Raw genomic sequence first — 22661 nt, forward strand, 5'->3', positions numbered from 1 at the left:
AGGGTATAAATGAACCAACTTCTACAGACATGAATTTATCAGTACCTCTAGAAATTTAAAAGAGCACATCCTTTGGCCTAGTAAATCCACTTCTAAAAACTTATCTTGCAGATAGAGTTCTTGTGCTCTGAATTGAGGACATTCATTCACTTAGTACTGTTTACAACACCAAGAGACTCTCAACAACCCACAGATCTATCAATGGTATTACAGCTAATTAATGTTTCACCCATACATTGGAAAATTATAGAGCAGGTCAAATAAGATAAATTTATATGCACTCACATGTTATGATCCTTGGATGTATTAGGTGAAAAATGTAACTTTGATACACTAATACAATAATATTTATAAAAAAGATATATTTGCATATATTGTGATATGCCTGTAAATGCATAGGAAAGGGTTTGTAAGAACAAACACTTTTTTCTTTTAAACAAAGAAAAAAACAATTCCTTTAAGAAGAGGAGTGGGATAGAAGGAAGGTTTAGGGTTGAGTTTTACGTTGGGTTTTTTTTCACTTTTCATTTTATATAATTACTCCTATCTTTTTACAAGGAGAATGTATGAACATATTACGTTTGTAGTTAGAGAACAAAAATAACTGAATTAGGTGTACCAGGCTCAGAGAAGACTTCCCTGAGAACAGTGTTACTGGACGAGCCCCCAAACGAAAAGCTGCTACTTACAACACATGTAACATCTGTGCCATTTGTGTGTGTGTGTCACTGTGAACGAGCCAAATTCTCCCAATACTGAGTCGTGGAGGACAGGCATGCATTTTCTTCGTCTTTAAGAGTTATTTCTCGTAGTAACTTAACTCCAAGGGGATAGGCACGCCACAGAGAAATTTGGGGCTGGTTGGAGCTACGGGTCAAACCACGTGCTCGTCAACGAAGCCTCCAGCATCCGGGGCGCGAGCAGCCTGACCTCAAACAGACTTCCTTAGAATTTCTCCAGGAAACCGTCGGGTGGGGCGGAGATGGGCGCCCTGCCCAGTAGCCACTTCCTAATCTGCGGCCCTGCTTGAGAACGTTGCCTTTCCTTCCCGGAAATGAGCCTTAGTTCCTCTAAGGTTGCGCCAGAGGCGGAGCCAGAGGGGAAGCAGGAGGCAGAGTCAGCGTCTGAGAAGAGGGAGCCGGAGGCGGGGCCTGGGCCAGACCCTCGGAGCCAGTGGGATCCGGGGACAGGGCCGGAGTCGGAGCGGCTTTTGGAGTCAAGTCAGGGACAGAAACCCGAGCTTGGCTGGGCTTCAGGGCAGAGCTCAGAGCCACCAGCGGCGTCGGAGCAGGAGTCACAGCCACGCCCGTCGTCGGCGAGGGGGGATCCCCCTCTGTCCGAGTCACAGTCGGGAAATCAGTTGCCCGAGAGGTCCCGCTGCCACACTGACTGCCTGGAGGCGCCGCTCTCCCGCGCCTTCGCATGGCTGGGATGGATGGTGGGCTCGCACCCCTGGATCTTCCTGCTGGCGCCGATGGTGCTGACGGCCGCCCTCGGCACTGGCTTCGTGTACCTGCCCAAGGACGAAGAAGAAGACCTCGAGGAGCAGTACACCCCGATCGGGAGCCCGGCCAAAGCCGAGCGGCGCTTCGTGCAAGCACATTTCACCATCAACGACTCTTACCGTTTCTCCGCCTCCAGAAAGAGCATCGACGTCAATTTCGCGTCCGTTCTAGTGGTCTCCAACACTGCCTCGCTGCTGGAACAAGAAACCTTATCAGAAATTAGTAAATTGGACGAGGCGGTGCGGGCTTTGTATGTGACACAAGAAAACGGAACCGAGATCCACTACGATGAGGTGTGCGCTATGGACCAGGGCCGCTGCGTGCCCTCCAACCCGCTTCTGGCCGTCTGGCAGGCGAACAATAACCTCAACCTGAAAAACATCACCTTTCCCATCTCCACCCAAGCCGGCCAACCCCTCTACCTGGCCAACCTCCTTGGCGGAGTCGTCTTAGGCGAGAAGATAGGAACGAACCAGTTCCTCCTGGAGGCCAAAGCCATGCGGCTGCTGTATTTCCTGGAGACCGAGGTCAGAGAGGACAACGAGCATAGCAAGTTGTGGCTGATCCATTTCCTGAACGAATTTAGCAAAATGCAAAAGAGTCTGGCCTTGAAGAAGATTCAGGTACCTGGCGCTGGGATTTACAGGGTGGCCGGGAGAAAGTGGGAGGGATAAGTAAAGACTTGGTCCGAGTTCCATCGCCATAGCGCTCCCTGACTTTGATGGAGTCCCTGTCTTGAAGCTGGGTGTGCTGCACTGTATTTGGTACTTAATCCAGCTTTCTTGAACGAACACGTGGAAGGATGCCACAAATCTTAAATCCTTGGTAACATTCTGGTGGAAGACACAAATCCTACATCCTCAAAGTCGGTCTGTTCAGTGCAGACGTTGTTCTTCTGGTTTAGTTTTGGGGTTTGGTTTTCTAGTCAGATTACTTTTTCTTTCTTTTAGCTAAAGTCTTTGCTGTTTCTGGGAGCCCCCTAAAACTTGCTTGGAGTTCATTGGAATCAAAAAACAAACTTTTAAGCAAAAGTTGCATGGTGGTGTTGAAAAAGCTAAATAGCTCAGCATTTTTCAACTAAGTTATTGCGTAGCGCTGGGCACATGTTAGCTGTTAGTAATTGTTGGACCAGCAAATCTACTAATACTTCTGAATAAGCCTGGTGAAAGTGAGACATCCTACTGGAAAAAGCCTTTTCAGGCCTTTCTGAAATGATATTTATGCAATTAAAATAGTAAAAGATAACCTAATAAAAATTTAGAAAGAGGCACAATTTCTACAGCCATTAATGAGTTCACAGTTTTATATAAAATACAGATTTTGTATATTCAGTTTTAAACTTTGGATTTTTGAAAGAAACTTTGGAAAGCATGCCGTAGATTTGTGGGAAGATGGAAATCTCTATCTTCTTTATTCTAAAATCATAATGCACATATTTTGATCTTTGAATTTTAACATGTTTCAATCAATAAGCTATAGTGTTTCGATAGTGTTTGTAACTCACACACGAATATTGGAACTAAAAGTTATTTACCTGAGTGTGTTTTTGTGGCAGGTGGTCTACTTTACGTCACTTTCTAGACAACTGGAATTTGAGGCAACTTCTATGACAGTGATCCCTTTGTTTCACTTGGCATACCTTCTAATCATATTATTTGCAGTCATATCATGCTACAGGTAAAACACTTTTATTAGTTTCTTAAACTCTTACTTTTTAAAAAGTATTTTATAGTGGTAAAATATATATAACAAAATATGCCATTTTAACCGTTTTTAAGTGTACAATCAATGGCGTTACTTACATTCACGCTGTTGTGTAACCATCGCAGCTGTCTTGTTTCCAAATATTTTCTGTCACCCCAAACAGATGGGGTCACTCTGTAACCATTAAGCACTAATTCCCCATTGCCTCCCCGAGTCCTGGTTTTAACCTTTAATCTACTTTCTGTCTCTATGAATTTTCCTGTTCTAGAGATTTCATGTAAGTGGAATCATAGAATGTTTGCCCTTTTGTGACCGGCTTATTTCACCCAGCATGTTTTAAGTTTCATCCATGTTGTAGCTGTATCAGAACATTGTTCCTTTTTAAGGCCAAATAATATTCCGTTGTATGGATATACCACATTTTGTTTATCTGCTTATCTGTTGATGGACACTTGGAATGTTTCTACCTTTTGGCTATTGTGAATAATGCTATGATGAACATTGGTGTACAGATATCTGTTTGAGTCCTTGTTTTCAGTATATACTTAGGAGTGGAATTGGTGGGTTGTATGATAATTCTATGTTTAGCTTTTTTTTTTTTTTAAGATTTTATTTTTTTTCCTTTTTCTCCCCAAAGCCCCCCCGGTACATAGTTGTGTATTCTTCATTGTGGGTTCTTCTAGTTGTGGCATGTGGGACGCTGCCTCAGCGTGGTCTGATGAGCAGTGCCATGTCCGCGCCCAGGATTCGAACTAACGAAACACTGGGCCGCCTGCAGCGGAGCGCGCGAACTTAACCACTCGGCCACGGGGCCAGCCCCTCTATGTTTAGCTTTTTGAAGAACCAGCAAACTGTTTTCCACAGAGGCTGCTCCATTTTACAGCCCATCAGCAGTGTAAAAGGGATCCAATTTCTCCACATCATCACCAACACATGTTACTTTCTGTTTTATTGATTATAGCCATCTTAGTAGTTGCAAAGTGGTATCTCATTGTGGTTTTGATTTACGTTTCCCTAATTACTAGTGATTTAACTATCTTTTCATGTGTTTATTGGCTTTTTGTGTGTATATCTTCTTTGGAGAAATGTCTATTCAAGTCCTTTGCCCATTCTTTAATTGGTTTGTTTGTCTTTTGGTTGTTGATGAGTGCTTTACAGATGTTAGATACTAAACTCCTATAAGATGTATGATTTGCAAATATTTTCTCTCACTCTGTAGATTATCTCTTCACTATCTTGATAATGTCTTTCAGTGCACAAAAGTTTTTAATTTTGATGTAATCCAGTTTATTTTTTGTTTTGCTCCTTGTGCTTTTGGTGTTGTATCTAAGAATCCATTAACAAATCTAAGGTCATGAACATTTACACTATGTTTCCTTCCAAGAGTTTTATGGTTTAACCTCTTATATTTAAGTTGGTGATCAATTTTTAGTTTATTTTTGTACATGGTGTCAAGTAGGGGTCCAACTTCATTCTTGTACGTGTGGAAATCCAGTTGTCCAGGTACTATTTGTTGAAGAGATCATTCTTTTCCAGTTGATTGGACTTGGCATCCTTGTCAAAAATCAATTGGCTGTAGATGTATGGGTTTATTTCTGGACTCTCAATTCTATTTCTTTGGTCTATGTATCTATCAATATGCCAGTACCATACTGTTTTGATTACTCTAGCTTTGTTATAAGTTTTGAAATCTGGAAATCTCAGTTCTCCAACTTTTTCTTCTTCAAGATCACTTTGGATGTCCAGGGCTTCTTGCAGTTCCATATGAATTTGGGGGTTGACTTTTCCACTTCTGAAAAAAAAGGCCATTGAAATTTTGGTAGAGATTGTGTTGAATCTGTAGATTGCTTTAGGTGAGATTGATATACTAACAATATTAAGTCTCCCTTTCCGTAAACTAAGGATGTCTTTCCATCAATTTAGGTCTTCTTTACTTTCTTTCACCAGTGTTTTTTAGTTTTCAGTGTACAAGTCTTTTATCTCCTTGATTAAATTTGTTCTTAAGTGTCTTATTCTTTTACACACTATTTATGTGGAATTGCTTTCTTAATGTCCTTTTGGGATTGTTCATTTCACATGAATAGAAACACAACTAATTTTTGTGTGTTGATCTTGCATCCTGCAGCTTTGCTGAATTTGTTTATTAACTCTAGGGGGTTTTTTTGTAGATTCTTTGGAATTTTCATATATGAGATCATGTAACCTGTGAAAAGGGATAGTTACACTTCTTCCTTTCCAATTTGGATTCCTTCTATTTCTGTTTCTTGTCTAATTGCTCTGGCTAGCATCTCCAGTACAAAGTTGAATATCTTTGGTAAAAGTAAACCTCTTTATCTTGTTCCTGATCTTGGGGGGAAAGCTTTCAGTCTTTCACTATTGAGTATGATGTTAGCTGTGCAGTTTTTAATAAATGCCGTTATCGTTTTTTAGGAAGTTCCTTTCTATTCCTTGTTTTTGAGTGTTTTTTATCATGAAAGGGTGTTAGGTTTTGTCAAATGCCTTTTCTGCATCTATTGATATGATCATGTGGTTTTCATCCTATGTTCTAGTAGTGTGGTGTATTACATTGATTGGTTTTCCCATGTTGAACCACTCTTGCGTTCCTGGGATAAATCCCACTTTGTTGTGGTGTATAATCCTTTTAATGTCTTATTGAATCGGATTTGCTAGAATTTTATTGAGGACTTTGCATCTATATTCTTAGGAGATATTTATCTGTAGTTTTCTTGTGATGTCTTTGCCTGGCATTGGTATCAGTGGAATGCTGGCTTCATAGAATAAGGTAGGTAGTGTTTCCTCCTTTTCAATTTTTTGAAAGGGTTTAAGAAGAATTGGTGTTAATTCTTCTTTACATGTTTGGTAAAATTCACCAATGAAACCATTTGGTCCTGGACTTTTCTTTGTTGGGAGGTTTTTGATTACTGATTCAATCTTTTTACTTGTTACGTGTCTCTTGAGATTTTCTATTTCATCTTGAGTCAGTTTAGGTCATTGGTGTGTTTCTAGGAATTTGTGCGTTTCATCTATGTTATCCAATTTGTTGGCATGAGTTGTTTATAGCATTCTCTTATAATCCTTTCTATTTCTGTACTTTTGTATCTGATTTAGTTATTTGTATTGGCTTGTTTTTTTCTTTGTCACTCTAGATAAAGGTTTGTCAATTTTGTTGATCTTTTTAAATAAGCAACTTTTGGTTTTGTTTTTTGTATTGTTTTTCTATTCTCAATTTTATTTATCTCTGTTCTAATCTTTATTATTTCCTTCCTTTTGTTAACTTTGTGTTAGCTCTCTTTCTAGTTCCACAAAGTGATTTGAGATCTTTTTTATTTTTTGATGTAGCTGTAAATTTACCTCTGAGCACTAGTGTCACTCCATCCCATAAATTATGGTATGTTGTGTGTTTGTTTTCATTTGTCACTAAGTATTTTCTAATTTCCATTGTGATTTCTTCTTTGACCCATTGGTTGTTTAACAGTATGGTGTTTAATTTCCATATATTTGTGAATTTTCTAATTCTTCCTCTATCATTGATTTGTAGCTTCATCCCATCATTGGTTGAAAAGATACTTTGTGTAATTTCAGTCTTTTTAAATTTTCAGACTTGTTTTGTGACCTAACATATGGTCTATCACAGCGAATGTTCCATGTGCACTTGAAAATAATGTATATTCTGCTGTTGTTTGGGTTGAGTGTTCTTTCTATCTCTGTGGGGTCTAATTGGTTTACAGTGCTGTTCATTTTCTCTATTTCCTTATAGATTATCTGCCTAGATTTTTTATCAATTATTGAAAATGGTGTTTTCAATTTTCTATTATTGTAAAGCTATCTATTTCTCTCTACAATTCTGTCAATATTTGTTTCATGTATTTTGGGTCTCTGTTGTGGGCTATGTATATGTTTATGGTTGATGTATCTTCTTGATGAATTGACCTTTTATCAATTTGTCTTTTTTAACAGTTTTTGAAATAAAATCTATTTTGTCTGATATCAGTATAGCCACCCCTGCTCTCTTTTTGTTACTATTTGTGTGGAATATCTTTTCCATCCTTTAACTTTCAGCCTATTTGTGTCTTTGTACCTAAAGTGAGTCTCTTTTAGATAGCGTATAGTTGAATCATGCTGTTTTATCTATTCTGCCAGTCTCTGCCTTTTGATTGGGGAGTTTGATCCATTTACACTTAAAATAATTATTGACAAGGAAAGACTTACTTCTGCTGTTTTGCTATTTGTATTCTGTATATCTTATAGATTTTTGTCTCTCATTTCATCCATTGTGCCTTCTTTTATGTTTAGTTTCTATTTTTCTAGCGAGCTGTTTTGATTCTTCTCATTTCCTTTTGTGATGATTTTTAAAGATTTTTTTTGGTGGTTACCATGGAGATTCATGTAACATCCTAAATTGAAAACAATCTGTATTAAATTGATACTAACAACTTCAACAACCTATAAATATGCTGCTTCTATACATCTCTGTCCTCCCCTGCTTATGTTGTTGTCACAAATTACATTTTTATGCACTGAATGCCCTATAACATAGATTTATAATTATTTTTATGTATGTGTCTCTTAAGTTCTGTAGGAAATAAAATGTAGAGTTACCAACCAAAAATGCAATAATACTCACTTTTATATTTGCCCATATTTTTACCTTTACTGAAAATCTGTGTTTCTTCATATGACTTAGAGTTACTTTTTATTCTTCTCTCAATTCAGCCCAAAGTATTCCCTTTAGCATTTATTATAGGGCAGATCTAGTGGTAACAAATTCCTTTAGCTCTTGTTTGTCTGGGAATGTCTTAATTTCTCTTTCATTTCTGAGGGAAAGTTTTTCTGGATACAGAATTTTCACTTGATGGGTTTGTTTTCTCTTTTAACACTTTATCATTTCACTGTCCCTTGGCTTCCATGGTTTCTGATGAGAAAAAAGCCTTTACAGTTATTAAGGATCCCTTGTTTGTGGTGAGTTGCTTCTGTCTTGTGGCTCCCAAGACGCTTTCTTTCTCTTTCTCTTTCAGCAGTTTGATTATAATGTGTCTCAGTGTGGGTCTTTTTGAGTTTATCCTCCTTGGACTTCGTTAAGCTTCTTGGGTTTGTAGCTTCATGTCTTCTGTTAAATTTGGGAAGTTTTTAGCTATTGTTTTTTCAAATATTCTTCCTGCCCCTTTTTCTCTCTCTTTTTCTTCTGAGACTCCCATAATGTGTATATTGGTCTGTTTACTGGTGTCCCACAGATCTCTCAGGTTCTTTTCATTTTTCTTCATTTTTTTTCTTTCTGCCAGTCAGACTCAATAATTTAAATTGTCCTGGCTTCAAGTTTGCTGATTCTTTCTTCTGCCTGCTAAATGTGCTGTTGAATACCTCTAGTGTTTCTTTTCTTTTTTCATTTCAATTTTTGTGCTTTTCAGCTCTGGAATTTCTATTTGGTCCCTTTTAAAAATTTTGCTATTTATATTATCATTTATTTATTTTGTTTGCCTTACTTCCTTGTCAGAGCTCTCCTTTAGCTCTTTGGGCATATGTAAGACAGTGTTTTATACTCTTTGTCTAATAGGCCCTATCTCTGGCTTTCCTCAAGGGTGATTTCTGTCGATTTATCTTGTTCCTTTCCTTAGCCATACTCTCGTGTTTTTTTGTATACCTTGTGATTTTTGTTTTTGTTGTTGATAACTGGACGTTTGACTATTATAATATAGTAACTGAAAATCAGATTCCCCCTTTCTGCAGGGTTTCCTGAGTTTTTTCGTTTGTTTGTTTAAAACTGTAGTAGTCCATTTTATTAGTGACTTCCCTAAATTATTATTTCCAGGACTGTATTCCCTGTTTATATGGTTGCTGAAGTCTCTGTCCCTTAGCTTGTGTTTAGCCAATGTTTTCACAGAGATTTCCTTGGATGGCAGGACCTCTCCCAGTTTTTGCAAAATGATTCTGTGCTGGGACCCTCCTTCAAAACTTAGCCAGGCTTACACTGTGCCTGGGAATTGGCACTAGGAGAAAGCTTAGGGTCTTCTCAGGTCTTTTCTGAGCATGCGTCTTGCCCTGGGTGACTGTCTAATTCTCCAGTATACATATCCTAAATTCCCAGAGAAATGCTCCCCAATTTTGCCTTAGGCAACCTTTTGTAGGTTTGGGTTGTAATCTTTTGCCCTACGTGTGTGAGGGTTGTTAATTCAGCTTGAGGTGTTTCCAGCTTTCCAGCTTTGAGTGAGACAAAACCAAGGAGTGTCTTGCATCATTCTTTCAGGTAGCCCCCAGACAGGTTAGAACAGACATATAGATTATTTTGTGAAAGGTGGTGCTCTGCTTCCTCCAAAAACAGAGATATAGTCCCACACCAGTAACACAGGCTGTTGCCTGTTTAAGATGGCTGCTGCTTTAAGACTATTGCCACTTTAAGACTGTGGCCACTTTAACACACCTGCCACTTTATGGTCACTGCCACTTTAAGACCTCTACCACGCAAGAGAGGGATGAGGTAGGGCTTGTCAAATTGATATAAAGCTTACTGTTTTGAGGTGCCCTTTTCTTTATTTCTTTTTTTTTTTTTTTTGATTCAGCACTGGCTTGGTTGCTTTAAACTTTTGGCTGTTTTCCAGAGTTCACAGACTTGGTTCTGACAATTTCTTCTTGTTTTTCTGTTTCCTTGTGGGGATAAAAGTTTAGGTTTTTCTACTCTATGTTTTGCTGATGTTCAGCACTAAACTCTTATTTTTTAAAGCTGATGACTTTTTAAAAATTTTGCCCATTGGCAGGAGTATGCAATCAAATGGTATAGGAACAAGAAATTGTGGCTAGTTTTGTTTGATTTGGCATAGGCTTTCTACCTTACATATTGTACCAATTATGATTAATTGTCCCATTTGGAGACAGATATGCTGATAGAACTAAGATATAAGTCTTTATTTCTATTATAAATTTGAACTAGTACTTTTAAGTATATAAAAAATTAGGCTCTAATTTAAATTGACTTGGGCTTCTCCATTGTTCTGTTGTGGAGTTGACCTTGCTAAGCATTTAAAAAACGTTACCTAGGAATTAGGGTTAGTTTGAGATCTTGTGATCAGAAAGCTAAAATCTGAAAAACAGCAGCAAACAATAGAACTTAGATGTAGAAGGAACCCTATAGATTATATTATTCCAGTGATTCTCACATCAGAGTCAAAAAGAGAGCCCTGAAACCACATATTCTGAGGCCCTACCCTACTGAATCGAATATCCAGGGGTTAAATCTGAGAATCTATATTTCAAAAATTTCTGTAGTTGATTCTCATCTGTAGGTAGATTTGGGAACAAATGATAAAAGTTAACTCTCTAAATTTAAGGTGGAAGAAAGATGAGGCCCCAGTACGTAAAGAGACTTGACCACAGTGGGTACCTCTTTAGAGTTAATAAACTATCTCATAACTTTGTTATTCTGGAAAGGAAGACCACACTTTTTAGAAAACACAGGAAGGAAGGAAAAAAGGAAAGAAGGGAGGGAGGAGAGAAGAAAGAAAAGAAAATTCAGTCTTGTTAAAGTTAGTAGGATAAAGACGTTTTTTAAATTAGTATAGAATCTACAAGATACCAACAGATGGTTTGAAAAAACTTTCCTACTAAATAGTTGGTTCTGAAGATACAAATTTATATCAATTCTTGCTTATCTTTACAAATAGTTGTGGACAATAAAGCAGAAAATCTTGTTTGGAAGGCAATTAGAAGATGGTTTATATTTGTCTTTGAAGACTATTTTTATGCTTATGTAACCAACATATTGAACACACAAGACTCATGAAGTATAAACATAAAGCAACTTTATTTTGGCTTCCTTTGTTCCCTTGAAGCATTGTAGGTAGAGCAAGTTCTTCCTCTGCCCCATGAAAACTCGGGCAGACCCTGTGACTTTTGTGGTCATTCTTAGGTAAGACAAAGTCTTCCAGTCAGAATTAAAATGTCCATGTTCATGTAATACACAAAAGTTGTAACTTGATTCGAAACTAAGGTTTTCCCCGCATTTCTTAACTGGGGGGTGCTACATGGGATAGCCGTTAATGGAGAACAAAGGACTTGCCAGCCCTCTTCCATCACTTCTCCTCCTACTCTCCATCTTGCTAAGCTGGTTCCTGGGTTGGAGGATGCACAAGGAGAAGAGGAAAGGAAGCAGGAAAATTCTTCAGCCACGGATGCTGACTGATGGTCTAATACATGCCTTTTCTGGGCTTCAATATAAAACTGATTCTCCTGTGAGCACTTTCGTGAGTTCCTTGGACATTGCTCACTTCTACTTCTCTGTTATCACTGAGAATCTCTTATCTCTGTTCTAGGTGAGGCCTCCTGGACAGTCCCTAAGACATCCCCATCCTGCCTGTCTCACACGCTTATATATGAAGATTATTCCTTGCTTGCATGCCTTTACCTCATACAGAGCTCTTATTTGAACATATTTTGGGATTCCATATTTATTGTCTTGCAGTGGAGTCACTGAAAATAGTAAGACTCTTTCAAAAGTTTATGCTCCAAATTGAACTTCATCCTATGGCCAGTAGTGGTATATGGAGTTTCTTAGACTATTTCAGAATTGTCTGACATTTGGGAACTGATAAAACTTACATCAAATATTAGACCAGTTTCTGATAAAATCTGGAAAATCTTTCCCTTCTCAAATGCACTGTAAACTATTCATTACTTACAATAGATGTCAATCCTTTCAAGGAAGATATGGATCCCTCACCAAGCATGTCTCAGTATAACAACGTCTAATTAGCCCTTCCCTGCTAAATGAATAGAAAATTCAGAAAATTGGCCATTTTGCTGCCAGTGACGCCCAACTCTGCCTGAGCATTGGAATCATATGAGGAAATTTTTAGACACGTAGGCTCTGCAGCTTCACTACAAACCTATAGAATCGGGAGCTGCAGAGTGGGTTCCAGGAGATCTGAGGTTCCAAGACTCCCCTAGGTCATTCTGATAGCCTACTTAAGCCAAGGTCCTTCTTGGGGACTGGAATATCTGCAGGTGTATTCCCCAAACTCCTACAGTGTTCCACTTTCAGAGCTTTCCTTCTATTGTCTATTGATCATTAAAATAAAGGTCACTCAGAGAAAATCGACACAGCAACTATTCCAAGTAAAGTCACTAGAGCTAATAATATACTTCAGTCCCCCATCCTCTGAAAAATTTACACCAAGAAATCCAGAAACTTGAAAGAGGGATTGGGAATAAACACGTCTTATGTAACTTTTATGTGCATTAATCTTTCTGATTTTAAAGTTCTTCTTTGTTACTTTCTTAAACTCCTGTAGACCAATATTGTTGTTTTAAGAAAGTATTCATTATAATCAAAATTTGTTGTAACAAAGCAATTTACTTTTGCTCTGGAATTTGTGTGTGTGTGTGTTGATTTGGGGCCCTGAATTTAACTCACAGCACCAGCAGGTTGAGAAAAAGTGAAATAGAGCCATGGTGTAGAAATTTTTTTAATAAGAAGGAAGTTTAGCTCATTTTGTGTGATCTTTCCTGAAGAGGGTCTTGAATCATGTTTTTGATGCTTTGGAATCAGTGGCTCCATTTCCGTAGTTGACTCTCCTAGTCTTCCGTCCAAACCTAGTTTCTCTCTCCTGCCAAAAACATCTAGAGGCAGGTGTCAGTCATTTGTTTTGGGGCAGTTAACAAATGAGTAAAATATAAAACCACAGGTGGTTGTCAGTATTTTACAATGTAACTTTGTGGTTGTTTGGGAGGTAAAATACTGAATCCATGCTATAAAATTCCGTATATATATTTCGATTTCTGTTGTTCCAGCAAAGAAACAGCCATAGGTTGTGTTATTCAAAATAAACTACATTTCAATTTTTTTTTGCAATTAGTAGCAACTTTTCTAGAGCCCACTTCACTAGTAAAGGAGAATCCTGAAAAGGTTTGAGGAGGCAGCTTTCATACTTTGTTAACCACAATACAGATTCGACTAGCTTTGAAATACAGGAGTTGTTTAGGGTTGTGTTTATGGCTAGTCGGAGTCAGGGGTTGGGTAAGAAGACAACGGGCTATGGATCCTTTCTCTGTAATTTGCTGTTGTATTCCGTTCACACCCCTTTGAAGATCAGAGTGGAATTAACCATCTGCAGTATTTTGATGTATCTTTGTGGTTCTGAAATGCCAGTTAGTGGCTTAGTGCTTGGCTAGCTGTGTAAGTCACCCAAGATAGTTTGGTAAAAGTATAGATTCCCAACTTTTCTGTTCCCTCTTTTTTTTTTTCCAGTTGGTCTGGGATAGTGCCTGGGAGTTAAAGGTCTCCAGCAGACAGGTATGGGAATTATTGCCCAAGAGGCTTCTGAGTTGGTGTCCAAGTCAAGAATGTTATGAATTGATGGAATTTCAGTATGGAAGCTACCACCACAAATTCCATGATTTTTCCCTCCAAATTTACAGGTGTGACTGTATCCGCAACAAAATGTGGGTTGCAGCCTTTGGAGTGATTTCTGCTGCCTTGGCAGTGGTGAGCGGCTTTGGCCTGATGTTGTACATTGGGGTACCATTTGTGATCATAGTTGCAAATTCACCATTTCTTATTCTAGGTGAGTAAACCAAAACATGAGGCTACACATTGTGTATGTGGGATGTGGGGTAGTTAAGGGAAGGAGCTTATGTTAGATTAAGCAAAATAACTATCTAGAGGTGGCTCTACAGATCCAAAATGAGGGGTCAAGAAAAAAGAAAATCAAATTGAATCATGTGCCTTTAGAGTTGGAAGAATCTATACCTCAAATGGAAAAATACAGATAAGGGATGTGAACAGGCAGTTCACACATACACCCCAAATATCCAAAATACAAGTCACTGAAACTATAAGAAAAAATATTTGACCTCTCAATTAATCAAGGGATGCAAAATAACCAAATGTGAGACACCTTGTTTTCTTATTAGATTAATAAATATTAGCAAGATTGAAGGTTTGGGGAAGGTTGTGTGCAAATGAACACTCTCATATTCTTCTGGGGGAGAATTGTAGATGGGTACAGCCTTGTTTTAGTCCAATTTTGCAACAAATCAAAAGATTTAAAAATGAAAAAGGGAATACTCTGACCTACCAATTCCATTTCTAGGAATTTCCACATCTAATAATTGGACAAGTGCTCAAAAAAGCAGAACAAGTATGTTCATTTCAGTGTGATTTTGAATAGGAATGTATTGAAAACAACCTAATCCCATATCAACGTAGGATGGATCAACTCATACATAGCATATGAAAATCTTGGAATCATATTCAGTCTTTAGAAAGAGGTAGATATATAATGTTAAATGGAAAATGCTGGTTATGAAACAAGATACTTGAGACAGATACGGTTCTATGTGTATGTTTGTATAGAAGAAATTCTGGGTGAATATCCCATAATAATGTTAGCAGGGATTATTCCTGAAGGGTGGAATTACAGTTGTTTAAATTTTTTCTTTCTATTTTCCTATACTTTCAGAATTTGTTTACAATAAGCATGAGAAAGTAAGCAACTTGGAAGAAATAATACTGGGTTTCCTGGGGGAGATAACGGATGAGCTGTATGCTGGATGTCTGCTTGTTTATTCTAGCTCTTCAGGGCACACCTTCCCAGCACACAGTCACGCTTAATCACTCAGTGTTCCCCACAGCCATAAATAAGTACAAAGTGTATATAATTGATTTAATATAAAGCATTTTGTATAGTCTGTGTATACATAGGAATGCAAGTGTGTGTGTGTGTGTGTGTGTGATTTCAGCAACTCAAGGAAGAAATGTGTGAGGACAGTGTCTGAACAAGGTTCTATAAATAATAAAATTAGTTTTTAAACAACTAATAAATGTTAATAAGTTCATTCTTTGTCCTTAGCACTGCTGATTCTTCTCTTTTGTCCAGCTGAGCGCTGTTGAAATCCTCAAAGCTGAGCAGTGGGAGTGTCAGGATGCGGTTCATGACATTACGTAGACTTAAGCTTCGGTCTAGACCCTTCCCTCTTGATCACACCCGTAGAACGTGTGAATTAGAGGCAAAGTTGCAATTCCCAGTGCCCTCCCATGTCATCCATGGAGAAGATCCCCCAAAATTGAACTTAAGATTGGCATTTCAGTTCCAAGTATTGATTTTGTATCGATATACATGGAATCAAAGGTGTCCATACTAGAGTGACAGTAGTGTCAACTCTAGTAGACAATCTGAGGGAGGTGAAATTTACTTGCAACATGCTCATGCTGTCCTTTCTAATCTCCTTTCTTCTTTATAGCCCTCCTTCCCCAGTCTTCAGTGATGATTTCAAAGCCCTCAAATGTTCTATCCTCTTTATTCCAAACCAGTCATGAAACGTCGTTGTGGAAAAGAACTAATCACCTAGTAGGCACTAATAAGTAAAAGGTTCTTAAGGTTTACTTTGGTACATAGTTCTGATCTCAAGAGTACTTGCATTTTAATGAAATAATGCCTTAACCTGGGCAAGTGAAAGTTGAATGATAACATTCCAAGTATCAAAAACAGACTAGCAGGAAAACTACATTTGTGTGTGTGTGTGTGTATGTCTATAAACTATACCGTGCCTCTGAAATCATACCATGTTGATAGCTAGATGCTAGCTGTAGAACAGATAAGTCCAGCTTATATTTTAAGCCACAGAATGTTGGCCCAGTGTGTTTGTGCATTAGTGTGAAGTAGTTTGTGGGAAAAAATTGTCTCTCCTGTGATCTAATTGAATCAAAGATACATTGCTAATCCTGCTTTGACTAACACCCAGGCAACCAGGTTTCCTGACTCATCATTAAAACACCCTAAATGAAGACTAGGAGTAGAGTATACTGTGCTATGGGCAAATAATAGTGTACAAAGCACAGAGTTATTACAGAGGAAGGAATGGTGAATTCTGTTGTGAATTCAGAAGCAACCAGAGAAAGCATCAAAGTAGCACCAAAGCACAGATTGGGCAAGATAAATAAGACCTTAAGAGATGGACAAAGAAAATGGTTTGATCTGTTTAATTTTTAATGGATATTAATATGTATGAAGATACTGTTTCCTTTTTTAACAGGTGTTGGGGTCGATGACATGTTTATCATGATTTCTGCCTGGCAGAAGACCAGCCTCGTGGATAGCATAAAACAGCGGCTGTCCAATGTCTATTCAAAAGTGGCAGTGTCCATTACAATAACCACCACCACCAACGTCCTGGCTTTCTATACAGGCATTATGACCTCCTTCAGGTCCATACAATACTTTTGCATCTATACAGGAACAACCCTGCTCTTTTGTTATTTGTATAACATCACCTGTTTTGGAGCATTTCTGGCCCTGGATGGGAAAAGAGAAGTAGTCTGTCTACGCTGGTTGAAAAAGTCAGAAACTCCTGACCAAAAATGTTCCTCATTAAAAAAGTCCTGCTGTCTCCCATTTGAGTCTCTCCCAGAGGAAAATGAAGCTGAAATCCATCCAATGAATTTGTTCTTTAGAGACTATTTTGGGCCTTTTCTCACAACCACTGAGTCCAAGTTTTTTGTAGTGCTTATATACATTTTGTACATCGTAAGTAGTATATATGGGTGTTTCCAAGTGGAGGAAGGTTTAGACCTTCGAAATTTGGCAAGTGACGATTCATACATCACACCATATTTTAATGTAGAAGAGGAGTATTTTTCAGATTATGGCCCCAGGGTTATGGTTATCGTTACTGAAGCTCTTGATTACTGGGATAAAGATGCTAGGCAAAAATTGGAAAAATGTCTGGCAGATTTTGAAAACAATAACTATGTAGATAAAAGTCTTACAGAGTTTTGGTTACGAGAATATGTAAAATATATGGAAAATAACAGACAAGATGTAAATGATAAGAATACTTTTATAAACAGTATTTCCAGTTTTTTAACGGATTTTCCACTTTTTAAGTGTGATATTAATATTTCATCATCACATGAAATCATTTCTTCTCGGGCCTTCATTCAGACCGTAGGTGTTTCTTCTTCAACCAATAAGAAGATGATGTTACTCCAGTTCCGAAGCCTGGCTGAAAAGTGTGAAATTCCCCTAATGGTGTATAACAGGGCATTCATATATTTTGATCAGTATACTGCAATATTAGAAAACACCGTTCGAAATGTCGTTGTTGCATCAGCAGCTATGTTCATCGTTTCCTTATTGTTAATTCCTCATCCACTGTGTTCCTTGTGGGTGACTTTTGCTATTGCTTCTGTGATTGTGGGAGTCACAGGTTTCATGGCATTCTGGAAAGTCAATCTTGATTCCATATCCATGATTAATCTTGTCATTTGTATAGGGTTTTCTTTCGATTTTTCTGCACACATTTCCTATGCATTTGTTTCCAGTTCCAAGCCCTCAGTAAACCAAAAAACAATTGAGGCATTGTATCTGCTAGGCTACCCGGTGTTACAGAGTGCAATTTCAACAGTAATAGGGGTGTGCGTTTTAGCTGCAGCTAAAGCATACATCTTCAGAACATTTTTTAAGATTATGTTTCTCGTTATGTTATTTGGGGCTGCTCATGGCCTAATTTTTATTCCAGTATTCTTAACCTTTTTTTGAAGGCTTGTTTGAATATCCACTAACAAATCAAAGACCAATTATAGAATTCCTGATTGCCCCAATCCGATCTGATAAAAATGCACTATTAGGAATAGTGAATAAACTAAAAACAAAGGCATGTTTTCTTGGCTTGGAAATCCCATTTAAAAATGTTATTTAAAATATCCTGAGAAAAATTAATTAGTCTTATATTAAAATATCTTTACTAAATTAGGAAGTGTTGTCATCTTTATTATAGTCTATACAATCAAGTATAAGGTATAACTTTCCAGTTATTTTTTCCTTTTATTTCATCATTAGAAATTTATGCCTGGAATTCAACTATTTTATATATTATACTATAAATGTAATATTATTTTCATTGTGCTTCCTATATGCATCATTATGTAAAAGTGAAACTTATTGTCATTTATTCTCCCAGTCTGGGGCTTTTCTATGCATTTTCTTAGTGGTGTATTTTCATGAACTGAAGTTTTTAAAGTTTTGAAATCCAATTTGTCGTTTGTTTATGGTTAGTACTTTCTGTATCCTAAGAAATCTTTGCCTATTCCAAGGTTAAAAAAAATTCATCTATGTTTTCTTCTCAAAGCTGATAATTTTAATTTGGGTCTATGATCTATAGACCTGTGTTTGTTGAGGAGTATGGATAGAGGTTCATTTTCTTCTCATAACAGTTATCCATTTGTCTCAGCATCATTCGTGAAAAAGGCTATCCTCTCAGCCAAGGATTAACTTGGTACCTCTGTCAAAGACTCAATCGACAGTTTATGTGTGGTTCTATTTTTGTGCGTTGATGTGTTCGTCTATACTAAAGCCAATACCGCATGCCTTGATTACTAAAGCTTTATATTAATTCTTGAAGTTAGGTTGTATAAGTTGTCCACCAGTTTTCTTCTTTACCAAATTGTTTTGGCCATTCTAGGTTCTTTGCATTTAGATGCTAATTTTAGAATCACTTGTCAACTTGACAAAAAAGCCTTCTGGGATCATGACTGGGTTATGGTGAATCTACAAATCAATTTGGGGAAAATAGATATCTTAGCAATATGGAATCTTCCAATCCATGAATATGGTTTATCTCTCCACTTCTTTAATTTCTCTCAGGAATGTCGTAGAGATTTAGGTAGATTTTACTTCTAAGTATTTTTATTTTTTATGGCATAGTAAATAATATTAATTTTAAATTCCTTTTCCATTTTTTTACTAGTACATAGGAATACAATTGATTTTGGTATACCTACCTTATATTGTATAACTTTGTTAGGTTCATTTATTAGTTCTTATAGATTTTTGTAGCTCTTTAGTAGTTTTTATCTATGCAGTTATGTAAAGATCACATAAAGACCATTTTATTTCTTCCTTTATAATCTTTGTCTCTTATTTGCCTTATTGCACTGGCTTAAAATGTCCAGTAAAATGTGGGAAAATGTACTAAGAACAGACATCATAGCCTGCTTCCCAACTCTAGGAAACATGTTCAGTATTTCATCATTAAGTATGATGATTACCTGGAGGTAATTCATGACTGTTTCTATCAGATTGAGGAAGCTCCTTTCTACTCTAGTGTGCTGAGATGTGTTATCATGAATGAGTATTGAATTTTGTCAAATAATTTTTGTCCATTAAGATTATCATGTCATTTTTCTATTTTAATCTGTGAATGTGGCAACTTATGTTGAATAACTTTTTAATATTATACCAACATTCCTAGGATGACTCACATTTGGTCATGGCATACTATTATTTTCATACATCGCCGTCCCTGTTTTGTTAATACTTTGTGAGTGATGTTTGTTCCTGGAATCATGAAGGATATTGGTCTGCAATTCCCTTTTCTTGTAATGTCTCTCTCAGGTTTTGATATCAGGATTATGCTGCCCTCAGAAAATGAACTGGTAAATAGCCCTCCTCTTTAATTTCTGAAATATATGATGTATGGTTGATGTCATTTGATGTCATCATTTTGATATCGTCTTTCCTTAAATGTTTCGTAGAATTCACCAGTGAAGTCTTCGGTGCATAGAGTTTTTCTGGGAAGGTTTTTTATTTCAAATTCACTTTCTTTAACTACTATAAAGCCATTCAGATGTTCTGTTTCTTCTTGGGTCAGTTTTGGTATGTTTTGTCTTACAAGGAATTTATCCATTTCATTAAGTGGCCAATTGATTATGTTCTTATCATTTTAATGTCTCTAGTGATGTCCCCTCTGTAATTCTTAAAATTAGTAATTTGTATTATATCTCTTTTACTTCCTTTTTTTTTTTTTGGAGGAAGATTAGCCCTGAGCTAACATCTGTGCCCATCGTCCTCTACTTTATATGTGGGATGCCTGCCACAGCGTGGCTTGATAAGCAGTGTGTAGGTCTGCACCCGGGATCCGAACCAGTGAACCCCGGGCCACTGAAGCGGAGTACTGGCAAGCTTAACTGCTCTGCCACTGGGCTGGCCTCTATCCTTTATTTCTTGATCAAGAGATTGTCAATCTTATTAAATTTTTCCAAGAATCAACTTTTGGCTTTATTGATTCTCTTTATTATTTCTCTATTTGCTGACTCATTGGTTTCTACTCTATTCCTTCTTGTTTTCTACTTTGAGTTTAATTTTCTCTTCATTTTCTAGCTTTTTAAGGTGGTTAATATGTTAAGTCATTGATTTTAAATCTTTATTCTTTTCTGAGAAAGCTTTTAATGCTATACGTTTCCTTCTGTTTTAACTGTATCCACAAATTTTTATATGATAGGTATTCATTTCAAAATAAGTTCCCATTTTGCTTGGGATTTCTTCTTTGACCATGGATCAAACGATGCCTTTATTTTCTCTTCATTTTTCAAGAATACTTTAACTGGATGTAGAATTCCAAGTTGCAAGGGTTTTTTTCTTTCAGCACTTTAAAAATGTCATTGCACTGTCTTCTTGATGTAATGCTTTGATTAGAATTCAGCCTTCATTGTGATATTGTTGTTCTCTATAGAAAATGCTTGATTTTTTCTCTAGCTGCTTTGAAGATTTTTTTCTTTATTATTGGGTTTTCAACAATTTGACTATGATATGGCTGTGTAGGGTGTTTTTTCTAATCAACCTTCTTGGGTATCTTTGAGCTTTTAGGACCTGTGGCCTGATATTTTCCATCATATTTGGAAATATTCTGGCCTTTATTTCTTGAAATGTTTTTCTGCCACATTGTCTCTCCCCTCTCCTTCTAGGACTCCAATTTCAAATATGTTCTTGTTATTTTCAGTTGGTTCATAAAATTGTAATATTCTAAGTTTGCATTTTATCATTAATAAATTTGAATTTGTTGACACCTTCAATAGACTCTTCTCTGTAGCCTATATTTTATTGAAAAAATATTCTTTCTATGTATAGTGAGATTCCTGGTAAGCTCAGGAAAATTCTGCTATGTGAAGGTTATTAATTATGCTTTTATGTTTGGAAATGTTTCAATAATTTGGTCTAAATATTTTCATCATTACTGTCTTTTTTTATTTTATTGAGATTGTCATTTTTAGATAAATATTTTATAACACAAAATTCATCAAATAAGTTGTCTCTATTTCTGATTGCTTTAAATGTTTTGCCAAACCACATGGAGATGTTGAAGAATAAGAGAGCTTTTGAATTTCATTCCATTCACTATAGAATGTAAATTTATCCCCCAAATGGAAGCTCATCAAAAATTCTTCTCACAAAATTAAAACGCACCATTATAAAATTTCAAAATTAAATCAGGTACACTGAGCTCTCCTTGTTTGATTTATTCATTTCCTTTCTCACTTTTGTAGTGACAATTTCAATGTTTTCTATTTATAAACTTTGTTTTCAATAATTCCAATTTACTACTAAGGCTTCAAAACTTTAAGTTTCTATGGTGCTCCCCTCATTGAACACTTTGATTGAAGATTCACAACTGATTTTGAACAAATTGCAACAAAAACAAATAGAGGACTCATTCAGAAACGGTTCGGTACAGCTGTAGGGCACTAGATTGATTTTCAAAGCAGTTCTTCATAAAATCAAGCATTTGTAAAATCTGGCTGATTTTGGACAGCTAAGATGAAAAAGTGCATACTGTAATGCTTGAACATTTTTTAATTCAACCTCAGCTTAATCACCAAATATTTGCTGTTCACTTCCTTTAGCATTTTATTAGCTCATCTTGCTCCTTCTTCATGTAGTCCTCACATGTAACCTTTGGCTATACAGTCAGACTTACAAACAAAAGCTATTTGGCTGAGTATAGGTCACTGATAAGTTTCCTATGCTGTTGTTAACTCTTGTCTGCCGCAGCCCTAACTGGTTTTCTACAGTTGTCCTGGTATACCACCTAATTTAAATTTGTCCAGGATGTCTCATTTTCAATGAAGTATTATTATTAATAGTTGAATTAAAAGAAGCCTGGATTGGTTTGCTAGACTACTGCTTTTTACTTTCAGATTCTGCCACGTCTGGCCTAGTGATGTGGGTGACACAAGTACACTGAATAGAATTCCCACTGTAACACGTGGTTAACTCTGAAAGTCACCCACTGATACACCACCTCCCTTCAAGATCCTTTACAAATGCTATGTAACTAACACTTCTCTTTCACTGGCAGTGAGCAGAGTGCTCACTGAGTAAAATGAAGGGGGCTCAGACAGGAGTGGTTAGGGACAGCTATCTCTCCATTGCATTCTTCATTGGTAAAGTTGTATTAGCCCTTTCAATAAATGTCTCAACCTTTTAGTGGCTTATCACAACAGAAGTATATTTCTCACTCATGTAACAGTCACTGTGGATCCTCCTGGTCAGTGAGTAGCTCTCTTGTCCATGGTAACTCAGGGACCCAAGTTCCTGCCAGCTTACCACACCACAATTCAAATGGGCTCCTTGGCTGCCTGTGTCTAGATGGCGGATGGGACAGAGAACTTCTTAAAGGTCTTGGCCTGTA

At 37.1% G+C, this 22661-nt stretch overlaps 1 protein-coding gene across 1 annotated transcript; it reads left to right on the forward strand.

Moving 5' to 3' along the window:
• The first annotated feature begins 724 nt into the window (after positions 1–724).
• Positions 725–21632, forward strand: LOC106848395 (patched domain-containing protein 3). Its single transcript, XM_014868255.3, has 4 exons — positions 725–2128; positions 3061–3182; positions 13614–13759; positions 16230–21632. The coding sequence occupies exons 1-4, from the start codon at positions 1055–1057 to the stop codon at positions 17732–17734; spliced, it is 2847 nt and encodes a 948-aa protein (XP_014723741.3). The 5' UTR covers positions 725–1054; the 3' UTR covers positions 17735–21632.
• The last annotated feature ends 1029 nt before the right edge of the window (positions 21633–22661 follow it).

The sequence above is a fragment of the Equus asinus genome, chromosome 29 (genome assembly GCF_041296235.1).
Source record: "Equus asinus isolate D_3611 breed Donkey chromosome 29, EquAss-T2T_v2, whole genome shotgun sequence".
Taxonomy (NCBI): domain Eukaryota; kingdom Metazoa; phylum Chordata; class Mammalia; order Perissodactyla; family Equidae; genus Equus; species Equus asinus.